Raw genomic sequence first — 16,875 nt, forward strand, 5'->3', positions numbered from 1 at the left:
GGGATGAGGCTAGAAACCTAACAACCTCTTATTTACTGCATACAGCAAGCTATTCTAGTCATTTAATATCAGTGTCTTCATATAATGAAAAAACATCACACTGTGTCACCTTTAATAAAGTTGACACATATGGTCAACAGAATTGTGGTTTTTGAATTGCAACACAATAATTTGAAGACCGAAAACGGTAAACACAAGCATCACATCACCAGGGCTCTCGAGTTTTGAAGGTAGGCAAGCGTGACATCTCCGTTTGGTTCCTGCCCGATTCCATAGAGACAGCGGTGCGGACTGATACATTTTGGGCGCTGCGGCATGTTAAATATATGATAAATAGTCAAAAAGTTTTTCTGCGTGAGAAATTCGATGTGTGGCAGGAGAGCGTGACAAAAGACCGAAATGAGTGACTGTCACTCTCAATGCGTGACACTTGACAGCCCTGCATCACTGTTGGACATCCCAATCAAAACACATCTTTATTACCATGGATTTATTCCGCCGTTCCTGGTATAATAAGCTCCACTCTTCTGGGAAGGTTTTCCACTAGGTGTTCAGTGGTGTTGAGTCAGAGTCAGGGGTCAGTGCAGGACACTCGAGTTCTTCATTCCAACCTTCACACACCGTGTCATCATGGAGCTCTGTGCTTTGTGAACAGGGACGTTGTCTTGATGGACCAGGGGTCGAGTCTCTGAGTTCCAGTAAAGGGAAATTATAACATCACAGGACAAGTCAATGGTTTCCTACTTTGTAGGAACACAGTGGAGAACCAAATAAGGGTGTGATGGTTAAGGATGCACAAACGTTTCAGCTTGATGCGAGTGCAGTTTCCAGTGAAGGCCCTTACTACAGGGTGGAAGAAAAGGCAGGAAACGGGGAGTGTAAAATTGCACATATTTTTGCAGATTTTGCTCAACATGTTCTTACTGGTCCATGATGTTTTGGACTGCATGAATACAAACGTGTTCCAACTTTGTAGCAAATATTTGGGGAAGAACGACATGGGTTTGATGGTCATGGGGTGCACATACTTTTGTTTCACATAACCCACTCAGGATCCATCTCACCCAGCTGGTATTATGTATTTTATTTCTTATAAAAAGAACCGAGAATGATAGATTAGAAGTAATTAGGTTTCCAAAAATTTGTTGACATTAGTGACATACAAAATAAGTCTTCTAGTTGTGAGTTTACAATGGGAAACTTTAAAGTTTTATTAAAGCACAAAGTGATGATCAAAGTGGGATATGTTCACTGTCTAAGGAAACGCCACTTAAACAAAAGGATTTTAGACAGAATTTTCACCACAGAATTTATTAAACTGGCTCCTAACCAATGTGGATTTACAGGCCAGCATCCAATGCCAAAGGGCTTAAAAATAAGATTTACACACCATTTTGAAATTGTGAAATATTCTTATATACAATTAACACATATATAGTTAATATATTTATATACAGTTCCTTAAAGTAAATGGGTTTTCAAAATAATCCAGCCACAGACACCTGACTGTTTTTTCCAAGACCTCCAAACATTTCAGCTGATGTTCCATCATCCCTCATCTTTGCAGTTTAGACAAACACACAGAAGGCACAGGACATCCACAATTATTTTCTTAAAAAAGACATTCACATCCAAAATGATGAAAATGTCTTTTTCTTGTTTATTTACTTAATATTTATATATATTACAAAATAAAAAAAAATATGAAACAAACTTTAGGTCTATGTGTAAAGAATTGAGGAAGGAAGCCATCGAACAAACATGGACTACAGTACTTGTGTTTTTATATATATGTATATGTATGTACAGGACAAATTTATCCATTTATTTTTTCCTTTTAAAACGCACAGTACAAAAAGAAAGAGCCACTGACAAAAAAAAATAAGGAAACTGATAATACAAATCTATCCATTCATACTTTTCTAATTAACAGAAAATCAATAAAATATGGGAAAGGGAGCAGAACATTGCCACATATAATGTCTGAGGAGGACACACTTACGAGGTGATGTACGTATACGGCAAGCTCTCTAGTAAGAGCAGACGGTTATACCTCAAAGGTCATGCCAAGTTAAGCATAAACACCCCCCTCTTCCATGGGGAAAAAAGAGAGAAAGGGGAAAGAAAAAAATAAAAAAACACCTTATGCATAATATAAAGAAGATGGATATGCATGTGAACAGTGTCCTCTTCATTTACAAAGCCTGTACAATAATCTTAGGATGATTGAAAGGGTTCAAACAAAATGGAGTCCATTTACACCCATATCACAGACTCTCAATTAAGCATGAGAAACAAAGGGGTTTCTAGAAAACTCACATTCCCACACACCTGGAACATCTGTCATATCTTTGTGCCCTGTGTATAACTTTAATATATATTTTTGGGTTTAAATCAAGCAGGGTGCAAGTAGGGGCAGGAGACTCCCTGCCAAGCCATGATCCCAACTTCTCTTCCACCAGTTACAAAAAACTTGTTTAGAAAATAGCTCTATGTTACATACATAATGACAGAATGAAAGGAGAGATGATGAAACTCAATGCAAACTGCAAACACTCTATGCCTGGCTGTGAGTTTCCCCTTTAACACTCCCTCCCCAGTCGTCACCCCTCCATCCCACCCACACACACAACTACCGCTTTAGTGGAGTACCACCACGGCTATGGAGAAGTACTGTAGGGCAAATGGACAGGGAGAAGCGAAAGAACAGTGCCGCAGATGATTTAGAGTGGAAGAGAAGGGTCCCCTAATTTCAGCCTCTTTTATTTTGGACACCAGATTGGAAACAGTAAAAGTTAATTGCCTCCCCAGTTGTAGCTGTTGTAAGTAGACTTGTTGATCTGGGACTTCTGTTGAATGGAAGCGTTCTGACTTCGCTGTCCAGAGCCGGTCTGAGGAAAAGGGGACAGACAGACAGGTCAAATGAGGTTTTTAGCAATACAGCAGGGGCAGCTGTTTAAAATGTATACAGTATAGTGTTTCCTGATCCTAACATACAGGGAATTCTCTACAGTGTGTAAGGCTGGCAAGCTTTAGTACAAGATCTCACATGAGATGAAAACGGTCACATCGGTGTGAGTGTTTTGCGTTAGGATTCACTAGTGATCACATTGGAGTGTCTAACACAGAGGTATTCAAATAAAATTGAAAGAGGTCCTGTAAGAGAAAATTTATTGAAGATGATAATGTCTAACTAGTTAGTGTGATATATATTTATGTAGCCTAGTAGTATCAACATCTGCAAGCAATCAATACCTGACTGTCAAACCAAATAAATTCAGAACAATTCAAAAACTTTTTGACAATATTTAATGTCACGTAACATAGAACTGAACATATGTATGATTGTAGATATGTATAACATTCTCTCATTAAATAAATAAAAGTAGCGCTACATTTCAATATAAGAGAAAATAAATAAAATGTGAAAATTGTGTATGTTTAAATAAAGTGCTTAACTTTCCCTTTTATATCTCAGAGAGAGATCTGAGCTCTAGCTTGTCTTGCCTGGATTTTAAACCTGGGCTTGAATGGAGTCAGGACCGCTCTCATACACATGTGGAGGTGCTCATTAGTGAGCCTGGAACCATATTTAGATTGGATTATGTTTTGTAGAGAAAGCTGCCTCGCAGTTGTATGTAGAGCAAAACATGGTCAGGATGTATAGGGCAACTTTCCTCAGACCTGGGAAAGCTGTCTCAGGGACGCTGTCTTCAGATTTGAGTGGATATGTTTGTTCAAAACCTTTATATTTTGTCTTATAATGGCGTTTCACATTGCCACTTTTAATACGTGCCCCGGTTTCTGAACATATGAGACACACTGGTTTAGTGTGAAGTGGGAAGTATGAACAGAAATGAGTCTGTCCATTCTGGATTAAATGCTCTATTTTCGCTGTCCACTTTTCTTTTTTTGGAGGGTGGCATTTGTTCTTTATTCTCCCTTTCTCCGTCTCACTCATCTGTTTCTCTCCCTTTCTCCGTCTCACTCGTCTGTTTCTCTCCCTTTCTGTCTCACTCATCTGTTTCGCTCCCTTTGTTTTCTACATGTATCGCTAGCTTTCTTTCATGTGTACTTTCTTTCATGTGTTCACTTTACTTTAATTCTCTCCTATCTGTCTTGCACTGTTAAGTCGCAGTGTTTACTTCAGGAATGCACAGACTTGAATGGCTGAGTGGTATCACGTGGGATGGCTTAAATCACATGCAACTGGTCTGTGCGTTTCCACTTCCTTTACCGTAAAGATTGCAAAAGCTGGCCTTTTGTTTTGGCCGTAGGTCCGGGTTCGTATTGGACAGCTTCTGGGTCCGGACCCGGACCGCGGTCCACCTGTTAGTGACCTCTGGTCTAACAGATCAATCAATAAGAATAAAATCAGGAGTAATATTTTTCAGTGCAGATCTTCAGACCACAGTCTAGCCTTCACGTCTGGTGTCACTGGTTTACTGGTTGTTCTTCCTTGGACCAGTTTTGTTTAGTACTAATCACTGCATACTGTTAACACCCCATAATACCTGCTGTTTTGGATACACTCTGACCATCACAATCTGGCTCTTGTCAAAGCTATTCAGATCTTAAGCTTGCTCATTTCTCCGAAAACTGACTCTTCACTTGCTGCCAAATATTTCCAATGCCTTGAAGGGTGCCGTTGTAATGTCAAGTAAAATTTATTCGGTGACTTTAAAGTTAAAGATGATTTAAGTGACAAATCCAAACGATTAGATAAACATCTATAGTAATAGAGAAATGTAGCTAGCTCTGAAAGGTGAAGCTGCTAATCTGCATAACACAGTTTATATAAAACCTACAAAATCAAGCAAGTATTTTTCTCACTTATTTATATAATAAGAAGGAAGCAGATGACGTGTGCTGATTGGCTGCTGCTCACCTGGGCGTCCTGCTGTAGGTGGTGGTGCAGCATCTGTGAGTGGGGCTGCTGATGAGGAGTGAGGATGTGCATGAAAGGCGCCGGGGCATACGGTGCTGCAGCCGGGGGGTTGATGGGGCCGCCGCTGCCCAGTGCTGACGGCACACTGAACGAAGCTCCTGGTGCTGCTGCTGCTGCGTGGTAACCCTGCTTCTCAAAGGACTACAAAAACACATACACAGAGCACAGAAAATAAACAATTCTCTCATATAAACAGTAATATCATATAAAGGATTTTAGGATCAGTGTTTACCTGTGTCTTTGTGTAAACAGACCCTGAAATGTCAGGGACACCTGTGTTGCTGGATGTAACAGAGACTCCTGATGGAAAGGCAGACATACAACCGTTACTCTTCATACAGGAACACAACCAAAGAAAAAAAAGAGTTTATAAAAATCCTCAGGTCAGGAGGAGAGAACGTGCAACAGACAACACTTTAAAGAAAAAATCTTAATCTTTACAGCAGCTGCTTTTTTGGCCTGTACAAGACACTCTATAAAGCATGTGTACACCTGACCATCACACCTATATGTGCTTGTTATGCATCCCATTCCACATTTATTCTCCCTTATCTGTTCCAGTTCATCACAAAGGTGTTCAGTGGTGTTGAGTCAGAGTCAGGGCTTAGTACAGGACACTCGAGTCCTTCACTCCAACCCTCACACACCATGTCTTCATGGAGCGCTGTGCTTTGTGTACAGGGACGTTGTCATGATGAAACAGGGTTTGAGTCTCTGTGCTCCAGTAATTGGGAATTATAATGTAACAGTACACAGACATTCTGTAAAATTGTGTGCTTCAGACTTTGTAGTAACATCATCGGGAAGAACCACATATGGGGTTGATGGTCGGGGTGCACATAATTCTAATCCATACAGTGTAATTACAGCTCCATTTGAGACAGGAATTCCTGTGGTCTTGAACAAGCTGATCCCACAGTCAGGACAGTGGATGTGTTTGAGAGTCACAGGCTAAAAAAACATCAGCACCATCCTGGTGTGATGCGCAGTAGAGTCAAGCAACTGAGCCTGCTGTCATGAAGTGTTTAAAGAACATATGCATATATAAATCTGTAGGTGATGTTCAGGGGCACCTCAGAGACTCACACAAACTGTGAGAAATATATGAGAAACTAAAATAGCTCTTGGCTTACATTCAGAGCTCAAATCATAAACATCAGCATATTACCTGTTTGCAGAAACATCTTAAAATAAATCAAATCATTACGCTACACAAAGACAATAAGCAGAGTACAGATAGGAGAGAATTCTGATGTAATAATCATCAGTTTCTCAGCAGATGACGGGACTGGGCATATCACCATGATTTAAAGTGAGCTGGAGCAGCGACACCTGCTCCTCATCTCCATCACTGGTCCAGCGCCACTTAAACGCAATTTAAAGCCTGATGAAGATTGCTGACATTCCGATCAGGAGCACGTGTAGATAAAGACAAACATCACTCTGATTTTCGTGTTAGCAAATGCTATAAAAGGAGAAACTAATGCTGGGGTGTGCATGTCATCGCTCAGAGTTTAGTCAGGTTAATGACAGAAAAATACAGAGGAAAAAGTCAGAGAGAAAAGAACAGAGAGAGTGAGAGACAGACAAGAGGAAGACGGGGAGAAAGAAGAGAGAGAGAGAGATAGACAGATTGACACGGGAGAAAGACAGAGGGAGGGAGGAAGGGAGAGTGAGGCGCTTGGCGTGCATGTGCACTCACCCACTCCGGGCGCGGTGACTGAGCTGGCTGGTTTGTTTTGCGCAGAAGCAGCGGCAGCAGCGGCAGCAGCGGCAGCAGCCACAGCATTGCTGTAGCCACCCTTACAGAAATCCCCGCTCCCTGCTGAAGCCTGGCCCAAATCCTCATAGCCTGCAAACGGGCACACACAGCCATAGCCCCACAGCATTAGAAACACACACCAGGCAAGGGCACGGAAAAAGGAAGGAGGAGCACGAGGAAGAACAGACAGTAAAAGAAAGCAGCAAGCATAAATGCTGTGTTGGAGAAGCAAAGGGGTTATAATCAGAGTGTGTTGAGGAGCTGTCGGGGGAAAGCAGGAAAATGAACGTAAAGAGCAAAAAGTGAGCAAGACGTGGAAGTGCAGGTACTGGAAGTAAAAAAAAAAATACAGCAGATCAGAGTGAATAGGTATGAAGCGTCAACAGCAAGTAAGAAAGACAAGTGAAAGCCTGTGGACTGGTGAATACGCAGGAAGCGAATGAATAAGCATGTGACATCCCACCACCTGAACATAAGCCCATGCCTGACCTGAGCACCCCACCGTCACTGCTAACAAACAGCTCACTGAAACTCATAAACCAGACAGCTACTGTGGGGAAAAACCAGGAGCCAAACACCTGACCTAGACAAGTCTAACGTAGCATCACAGACTTTATCTGCTTTGTCCTTTACACACATAGACAGACAGGACACACACACAGGCAGACAGCGTCTGAGAAACCACAATGGTGAATTACAGATGGTATGGAAAAAGAAAAAGGAAAAAAAAATGCTAATTTGAGAAAACTGGCAGGAGAGTCACATTTAAAATGTGGAATGTGGTGAGTTTACAGGACACTCAACACGCGTCCTGTGAGTGAGAAAGGGCTGGTGCAATCTGTGACAATCCCATAACTACACAACTCCTGAAAGAAACAGTGACTCGTTCTCTATCACAACCCTGTTAAAGGCCACGTGTCAAAGTCCTCTATGCATTTGGATCATGTGGGTGAGGACACAGATAAGCGCATGTGAATATCTCACCAGTGCTGTATCCATGGGATCCGTATCCACTCGCCTGCTGGAAGGCTGTGGCTGAAGCGTTGACGCCGACATTCACACCGTGCTGTTTGGAGGACGTAGCTGCTACCTGAGTAAAAACACAAAGTCTATCATTTACAACAACACTAACAACTTACAGCCTACAAATAAAGATCACCAATCCTTAGTAAAATAGAGTCATAATCAATAGTATTGATAGAAACGCAATCTGTGGATCTCAGACTAAAAAAAAAAAAAAAAAACTCGTTGTTTACTAGCCACATTCTGATCCTGATTACAATCCTTCCAAACTCTATAGAGATAATGCCTGGCTTTCTGCAACTTGATGGCTCGCTGTCCCCCTCCTACTCATCAGTGCTTAATGACAATATAAGGGATTATGTTAGAGGTTAATAAATCTAAATGTTGGGTTTATGTGGATGCTTGTAAAGTGTTTTGTCATCAAGAAAAAGATGAGTGACTCTCACCGGGAACATAGCAGGGCCGTACTGGAAAGTGTTGGGCAGGCCGGGCACGCCTGTGTAGTATGGCAGACTGGTGTAGCTGTAGCCGGGGGGCAGAGCGGGGTTCAGGAAGGGCTGCTGCGTGGTGTGGTGAGTTTGGGTCTGACTCTGCTGGGCCTGAGCCAGCGTGGTGGCCGGAGAAGGAGATGAAGTGTCCCCACGACCAAACTTTGTTAGATCACCAGCTACAGACCAAAATGAGACAGAGGGAAAAATTTAAACAAATGTAGAGCAACCCATCATTAATAAGAGATTATAGATCTTTAGACAAAGAAGGGATTCTAGACACGCAATGAGCTTTTTTTCTTGATCTGACACTACAGATGTTTCCCCTCGATGCATTGAAGGTTAAAGGTTTCCTCTTTTGCTTTATTAAGTTATTTACAAATGACTGATAGTTGCCTTTAAACAAGCCACATTTAACTGAATAGTTATTTTAGTTAATAGTTAATACAATATTTTAGTATATTTTCCATCCTGACACACTGCACTTGTGCATCAGCTCGACAACAAAAAGCCATTCCACTATGTAACCATCTCTGTTAAACTAGTATTGTGTGTCTAATCACATACATGTGTATTCTGGACTAAACACTAAACAGTTTTTATATTAGTTTAAAAAAACCTGAAAAGGCTGAGAAAAAAGAAAATTTGAGACCCAGTTAAGGGGAACCATGACGGTGGAGAAAGGCAATGTGTTTAATGTCACTGTGCATGAAATCACACAGAACACAGGAATGTTCTGGATGCTTCGTCCTCCATAAATACAAAGTGTGGAGACTGAGTCACTTTTGGTCCACATGTTACTGCCATGAAATGTCTGAGATGCACAAAATTCATTATTTGGGTCATTTGGACAATCCTCTAACACTCTATTGTGTCTTCACACTTTCAGTGGGTTTATTTTACATTTTTAAGAATTTCTAGGCTATAAATTTAAATGTTTCAAATTGAATTTGTTTGAACCATCCACGTCCACGTGTGATGTTTATTGCCTTGTGTCAGATTATTTGTCACTGAGTGAACCGGTGGCACTACAGTGAACGAGTCTCACCAGAATAAGGGTTGCTGGTCAAACCACCGTCTCTGCCCGTCAGTGCTGTTGTTGGGGTCGCAAATGGAATGCTATAGTAATCCTACACAGAAAGGAAGAAGCAGCAGCTTAGAAACGATCATACTCACAAAAACGAACCTGCTTTAGAAGCCACGTAGCCATGCAGAGTCTCACATGATGTTATAAGAGCTGTTATAAGATTAACACCATGATTTCCAAACAGCTGATTAAGTGGTACTTCACTGCTGAGGCACTTCTGTGTTCACACCACAAATGCTATATGGGCTATATGGGTACTAACACCTGTGACTGGATCACATGGCATCTTTAAGGCACCTTCATGCCCTGTTCTGTTCATGAAGGGAACAGGTACAATCACCTGGGACACACATTAATATCAGGTGTGAACAAGGACTTTAGGCTCATGCCCTTATTGCTGAGATGAGGACATATCTGTGGGGTTTGTGGTTTATCTGCAGGCCGTGTTGGTGAACCTGTGCTCAGGTGCCTGCTGTGAGGAAGAAGTAAAAGCCTCTATGACCAAAGTGAAAAAACACTGGGTGCCATTATGGTTCACACTGCACATTCCTGACACTGAGGTAAGATGAACTGCTGTTGAGCTTACCAGTGGTATCCTTGTCTGGAGCATCTGCAGATCATCATAGCCATACACCTGGGGCTTGGATTCAGACCAGACATTAGAACATGGGTTACACTCAATTCACAGGTTAAAGCTATGGGGCTTTTTACACCTGGTCCCTTCATGTGTTTTCTGTGATCAGATAGCTATCTGATCGTAAAAAGACCAGGTCTAAATGCCCTCCGAAACGTTTTAGAGATGGATATAAATCCGATGGTACAAACCACTTCAGGAGGTGGTCTGGGACGCATTTCAGATGAAACTGGACAGGTGTAAATGAATGTGGTTGTTCAAGCCACAAACATCAGCGCTTTACTCCTCCCAAACGGAAGTACATTATCCGCAAGTGATCTTTCACCCAGGTCTCTCGTTGGGTCTTAAAATGCACTGCTGCTGCCAGCCAAAATGAAGTAAACAGTAAATGCTGTTTTTTGTAGCATAACCGTCGTAACAAGTTTTTTCGTCTTCTTTTTGATTGAATTCTGAAAACCGCATACACCAAAGTGTGTTCTATTTCAATGACCCCGGAAATGAGGTAAAATATATTTGCATATTGGGCGGGAGTAGAAAGATCGGATTGATATTCGATTCGCCAAAACGCATTTATGTGGCCTAATGTAAATGAGACAGTTTTAACAAATCCGATAGCTCAGGATCAGAGAAAACATGATGTGACCAGGTGTAAAAAGGCCCTTAGATGACCAATTAAGAAAAAAATGTAGGGAAAAATAATGAAGCGTGTGTTCAGTAGAAAATTCTCACCGGGTAGGCATGAAGCAGACCAGGAGCCATGATGTAGGGGTTGGGCAGGAGAGGAGGCACTCCAGGAGGCAGGTTTGGAGGTGCTTTCCCTGCACAACAATAAGCGCACAATGTGTGATTGAAAGGAGACTGCAGGGAGATGGCGAGTAAAACTGTCAGTTAACAGGAGGGAAAAAACCTTTACGGCATTGGAAAAAATACAGGCTGCTGATTAACCAGTGTGTATTAGTACAAGAGCCACCTGTACTTCCTGCCAAAAGCAGCGGATTTTAACCCAGCAGACTTCCAGGTAATGTAACTACTGCGCAAAAGGGCTAGTTTAAATAAACATTAGATTGTTCTAAAGACAGACAAGTATATGTTTTATATGATAAGATTTAAATGATAATCTGTAAGTAGATTTTAGATTTGAGTCTTACCTGAGGCAGCCGTGCTGCGTGATGAAGCTGATGATGGTATGGCTGAAGCGGAGGCCACTGACGAAGATGCAGCAGCTGCAGCAGTCAGAGGGACAATAGAGGCAACTCCACCTGCACTGTTCAGGCCCATAGCCAGACTACTGACTGGCCCCAGACTGATCTGAGCAGAGGCAGCACTGACCGTGGAAGAGGAAGGAGGTACAGGATTATGAGATATGGGTACTGAGGATGAAGAGGAGGAGACTGTGGATGAAGGGGGAACAGTGGAGGCCACTGCAGAGACCGAGGAGTAGGAAGACGAGTGCAGGCTTGAGTCTCCATCCACATTCGGATGCTGAAATAAAAAGGGGGAGATAATTTGGGGCACAAAAAATAAAAATAATGTGAGTGCAAACTAAAAAAATAGATCATTGCTTAGAAGAGAACCGTTAATTTTAACTGGTATAGCCATGTATCTAACTGTTGTAGCGTCTGGTACAGGTCATTTTAGATTTCATGTCCCAGGCACCCTAAATTTCAACAGCTACTCCTCAATTAACCGATGAGCAACCCAGTTTTACACACACACCTGGCTCCAGAATGTCTGGAGCCTACACAAAGACCAGATAACCCCATGTGGCTCCTCCGATTGAACTCATAGGGGCCCTCAAACAGAACACACACACACACAAAACACAATGAGACATTCTGTTTACTAATAAAACCCGAAGATACTCTAAGGTTCTCATTCTTATAACCCTTTTTGTAATGGTTTCTTCTTTTAAGGAAGGCTTGCCTGACTTAAAATTATTTGCTCCTTACTTTCCTTACAAGGGTGTATTTTATTCATGTGTCAGAAACAACATTGTATTTAACATCAGTTATACTCCAATTACTGATCATGGCATGTTAATGTATATCTGTTCTAATGCTGTATGCCCCTTTAAGGTCTGATGTCAGAATGTATACGAAGCTATCGTTTTCTTTTTACTTCCCTAAGGAAAGTGCATTTTGTTTTGTGTTTCATTTTGTTTCTTTGCCTTTATAAGAACACAATATCGTATTAACATCAGTTACCCTTCGATTACTGATCTATGTATGTAATGTACCGCTGCCTTTATACCGTCATTACCCTTCATGTTTAGTATCCAAATGACCACAAAATTATCAGTTACTCGTTTTTTTAAACAACGGTGTATTTTATTTGAGCACGAAAGGCGCCATACCGTCTTAATAAACCCTGGATCAAACTTTAAAGTCATCCAAAAGTTTGATAGCTAAACCACGCCCACAGACACCTGAAACAAAGGGAGTTTTTCCCTCCAAAATGCTGACCGAAGTATTGGTCATCTCCCCAAAGATGGGTGGAGTTTGCGACCTTTAAATTGTCAAACACCGCTAATCCGTGGTCAGACTTTCGGAACAGCTTCAAGACGACTCCATCTTCCTTCAAAGAAGTTCCGGCAAGCTTCACTTCCAAGAACGACAACTATTCTGATCTTCAGGAGAACTTGGAAGAACGTCTGACCCCACCCTAACTGACTTTTCAGAGATTTCTCTGTTGCATCCGGACCCTTCGTGCAGTAAGCCAATGCAAGTAACCGTTTCCTTTACCAATCAATTTAGATGCATAATTTTAATCAGGAATCTTTCATTGACTCATAAGGTGAATTTAAGTTTCTTTGACGATTTCCCAGTTAGGGTGTGATTAATTTTTGTGTCTAAGCTTGCCATTCCTTTCCTTCCTTTCTCTAATTTTCTCTTTCCAGTCTCTTTCTCCCTTTCCCCAATTTTAATTTCTTTGTTTTACTTTATTTTCATCTTCGTTTTCCCTATTTCTTTTGTTTGTTTGTGTAGTTAGTTTTATGTTTTGTTTGTCTCATTCATTAAATGCCATATCGTGCCAAATAAGTGATTGTCTCTGAGTATCGCTCACAATTAAGGTACCTGCAACATCAGGTCTGAACTACATGCTCTATTAAGTTAATTCAATTTAAATTACGGTGTAAAGTAAAAAGGGAGTGAACATTCCTAGGCCGGGAAGATACCTCCTTCATAGAATTAATAAAAGTTACACGGCCTGTTCGGTGGACGAACAGACCAAATAAGTGTAACGTTAATTCCATTACCGTTAATTTCAACTTAGGTTCAAATATTTAGAGTCACTATAACACATTACAATTACTTATAAATATTTACCTTGCTTCGCGAGCCAAAATCGCTACACTGTAGTAAAATTCAGTGAGGTTATATAAACTAGGACAGTGAGATACTGTGAGGTGTGTGTGCTATCTAAAATCAGCATTGCAGCACATAAACCACACACATGACAAGCTACAGTTAATGTTCAAATCATCCATCAGAATGGGGGTAAATGTGATCTTGGTTCTTGATGTTGCTGGTTTTCTGCATTGCTTCCTCTGCTACACGATCGGCTGGTTTAATTAAACAAGACTGGACCACTGCACCTCACTGCTGGCAGGTCTAACCCTATGACCACAATTCATCCTCTGCAAATGATCTAAAATGCAGCTGCACGGTTTGTTTTCAATCTGCCTAAGTTCTCACTCACCTCCCCACTGCTGCAATCCCTCCACTGGCTTCTGGTAGTTGCACACATCAGATTCAAAATACTGCTGCTGGCCTACAAAGCCAAAAACAGACCAGCTCCCTCTTACCTCAAAGCCCTCCTCCCTCTGCACCTCACACTCTCATGCCCCTTTTCCACCGAGGCAGTTCGAGTGCTGGTTCGGAGCCAGAGCCTAATTTAGAACCAGTTCTTTCTGTTTCAACCGCCAAAGCACCGGCTCTGAACCAGGAAAAGTGGTTCTTAAGTAGCACCAAAACGTTGCTGGTCTAGACTTAAAAACCGCTTGGGGCGGGAGCTGGGGGCGGGGCTACTGTTAGTGCATTTGATAATGTACCTTAAGTTTACTAATGTTTAATACACTTTTACTTTACCGCAACATGATACATTATCAGCACACATGATAGTAGGTAGCTACATGCTAAGGCTAATTTTTTTTCTGGGTTAACGATAAAATAACGTTATGTACTTTATCGATTACAACCTCCGTTTATGCAGATTACACGGAGATGCACGTACACGTTTTATTTGCCGCGTTTGGATGCCAATGTAGGTTCGCAAAGCCATGAGCATTAACAGTAAAGCAACATCCGCCATTGTTGTTGTGTATGTGTTTGCCGCTGCTGCGCTAACGTTGCTGGGACACGTGACACGTATACAGTGACGTCACACTCGGCGCTGTGATGGCTCTCTAGCCGGTGGAAAGGCTAAAATGACGATTGAAGACCTACTTATTCATGAAACACTTCAACTAGCACTTCCTCCTGTTTGTTATGTATATAAAAAATAAATAAATAAACTGTTTTAGACACATAGTATCTTAAGTATGCAACCTAGTGAACCAGAGTTAATGTATCCAACGATAGAGAATTTTGTACATCGCTCTGGATAACGCCGTCTGCCAAATGCTGTAAATGTAAACAAATCAGCAGGCGTTTCTAATAAAGTTCCAAATCATACAAATTAAAGGAAATCATAATCTCAGCACAACTTAACTAATTGTTTGCCAATACGACAAAAAAACAACCTGTACAGTGTTTCAAATAAAACTCGTTCTAGTATTTAAAATGAAACACTTCACTTTAATATCATGTGTAAAAACTACTTACCAGTAAGCCGGTGTTAGAGGTTCGGACTGTGGAGGGAGCCAAACTGCTCTGTTGTGTGGAAAGGGAACTGAGAGAAAGAGAAAAACATCAGCTTCCTTCTGCTTCTCTGGACATTTAACACTACACTAGAAGACTCTCACTTGTGTTGTGGAGGAACAATGGTATTGGAGGAGGGGTCTTCATGTCCAAGAGGTGTGAGAGGTGTCTGACTGGCTGTGGTCAGGTGAGAGATGGGGCCTGAGGTCGGCTCTGACAATGACGACATGTTCGACACAGAGGATGACGCGGTGGAGTCAGAGGTTGGTTTCACAGACACAGCAGAGCCGCCTGCTGCTGGACAGAAAACACACAAGGGTTTCAAATATACACTACATACTGAAGAAGGGGGACATTTTCAGTAGCAGAATTATTGCCACCCTTTTTCCAAAAAGTGCGATTTTTTTTTTCTGCTGTTATATCAATTATTTGTTTTAAATCAGAAACCACTTTAACCTGACATCTATTCATTACTGCTGCTAATACTTTGCTCGTTCTATCCATGCTGGTTATAGAATTATACAGCAGTTAATGTTCAAAAGAGAAAAAACAGTTTGTTTTGAATCCAGTGTTAAATAAAATGGAGCGTCATCACCTGTGTCAAAGCACAGAGTCTTACCTTCCAGAGACTGTGTTGTCTGTATTGAACTGAATCCGTTCTGCATGCAACAACACAAAAGCACAAACAGATTAACAACTCATTAAAACTGATGCTTGTCTCCATCTACACTAAAGTAACGGTTCCACTGTTCCAGTCCGGTTTTAACTGCATTTTCAGTATATACATCTTGACAAAAAAAACAAAAAACAAAAAAAAAACATAGGCTTTCTTCAAAAACAAAAAGACCACTGATCTAAACAGCAGGTGTGTGTACATGACTAGGTTATTCAGCCTGTGTGCGCTCACCTTGGGCTGCAAATCTTTCTGTGGAGACGAGGAAACAGAGGGAGGGTAGCGCCGGGTCTGGCTCGCTCGCTGCTCATACAGCTCCATCTGAGTGGCGTTGGAAAGAGCAGGAGCCTGCTCACTAACACACAAGCAGGATTATTACGTCAGGTTCATCAGCTTCATCTAAGCAAGTTTATACACCTCTGCCTTTAATTTTCCCAACAACAAGCACATCGTCATCATCATCCTCCTTCTATATTCTGGACTGTTCATGGTTATGAATGCTTTATGAACAGGTGCATTTCACCCAGAGCTCTTTTACACCCTTCACCTAAACTAGGAGTCAGCAACCTTAAACACTCAAAGAGCAATTTGGACCCGTTTCCCACAGAAAAAAAAAAAAAAAAAAAACACAGGGAGCCACAAAACCCTTTTGGCATCTAAAATGAAGATAACACTGTATATAACGTTTTTTACCTTTATGGAAAGTATGGAAAAAACTTTCATTTATGAAATGAATGAACTGCTACCAAGTAAACGAAATTTTATTTCTGTAAGCAAACAAAAAAATTTTTACAGTTTGAACTCCCCTTAACAAAAAAGACGCTGGGTTGAAGGTTATTTTCAAATAAAATGTTCAATGTCTAATTTAGTCCTCTTTGCATTCATGACCTCAAAATTTTAACCTCCCGCCTGCAGCAAACCAAAAATGCGTCTGCTTCTGTGTCGGATTCCGCACGTCGGCAGTTATGATGCATATTTTGAGTGACAAACTTAACACGGGTTATTTTAATGTTACAAGAGCATCATAATATTAGAATTTCATTTTTTGAAAAACTAACTAACTAAAGTAAATGTAAATTAAATATATATTTTCCAAATCTACAGGGAGCCGCAGCAGAGGGATGAAAGAGCCACTTGCAGCTCCGAAGCCATGGGTTGCCAACCCCTGGTCTAAACGGAGCGGATCATAAGCACCAAGAGTTCTAATTATTTCCAGCTGATTCACATCTGGACGTAGCAGTGGAGGATTAAGCATGTACACATTATTTTAGCAGTCTGATAATTGTGGAAACAAAATGTCAGTTTAAGACCACGTTATTAGCAGGAACTACGAATGAGCACAGAGATCATTACTAAGTTACACGTTACACGCTCAGGTAGCCATTGGATTTTTAAACATGC

At 41.3% G+C, this 16,875-nt stretch overlaps 1 protein-coding gene across 8 annotated transcripts in view; it reads right to left on the reverse strand.

The window, feature by feature from the left end:
* Nucleotides 1-2,765: 2,765 nt before the first annotated feature.
* ubap2l (ubiquitin associated protein 2-like) overlaps nucleotides 2,766-16,875 on the reverse strand; it is a 28,899-nt gene continuing 14,789 nt past the window's right edge. For 4 of the 8 annotated variants that reach the window (XM_027154924.2, XM_047816791.1, XM_047816788.1 and 1 more), the window contains 14 exons: nucleotides 15,709-15,829; nucleotides 15,421-15,460; nucleotides 14,906-15,098; nucleotides 14,766-14,832; nucleotides 11,091-11,424; nucleotides 10,672-10,760; nucleotides 9,895-9,948; nucleotides 9,270-9,351; nucleotides 8,180-8,400; nucleotides 7,695-7,800; nucleotides 6,651-6,800; nucleotides 5,181-5,248; nucleotides 4,889-5,089; nucleotides 2,766-2,891 (listed from right to left, as the gene is read on the reverse strand). In XM_027154924.2, coding sequence (XP_027010725.2) covers nucleotides 2,796-2,891; nucleotides 4,889-5,089; nucleotides 5,181-5,248; nucleotides 6,651-6,800; nucleotides 7,695-7,800; nucleotides 8,180-8,400; nucleotides 9,270-9,351; nucleotides 9,895-9,948; nucleotides 10,672-10,760; nucleotides 11,091-11,424; nucleotides 14,766-14,832; nucleotides 14,906-15,098; nucleotides 15,421-15,460; nucleotides 15,709-15,829 — 1,822 coding nt within the window. In that variant the 3' untranslated portion in view covers nucleotides 2,766-2,795. The remainder of the gene's footprint in view (nucleotides 2,892-4,888; nucleotides 5,090-5,180; nucleotides 5,249-6,650; nucleotides 6,801-7,694; nucleotides 7,801-8,179; nucleotides 8,401-9,269; nucleotides 9,352-9,894; nucleotides 9,949-10,671; nucleotides 10,761-11,090; nucleotides 11,425-14,765; nucleotides 14,833-14,905; nucleotides 15,099-15,420; nucleotides 15,461-15,708; nucleotides 15,830-16,875) is intronic. The other 4 variants (XM_047816786.1, XM_047816787.1, XM_047816789.1 and 1 more) reach the window with 4 other exon arrangements.

Source organism: Tachysurus fulvidraco, chromosome 7, assembly GCF_022655615.1.
Source record: "Tachysurus fulvidraco isolate hzauxx_2018 chromosome 7, HZAU_PFXX_2.0, whole genome shotgun sequence".
Classification (NCBI taxonomy): Eukaryota; Metazoa; Chordata; class Actinopteri; order Siluriformes; family Bagridae; genus Tachysurus; species Tachysurus fulvidraco.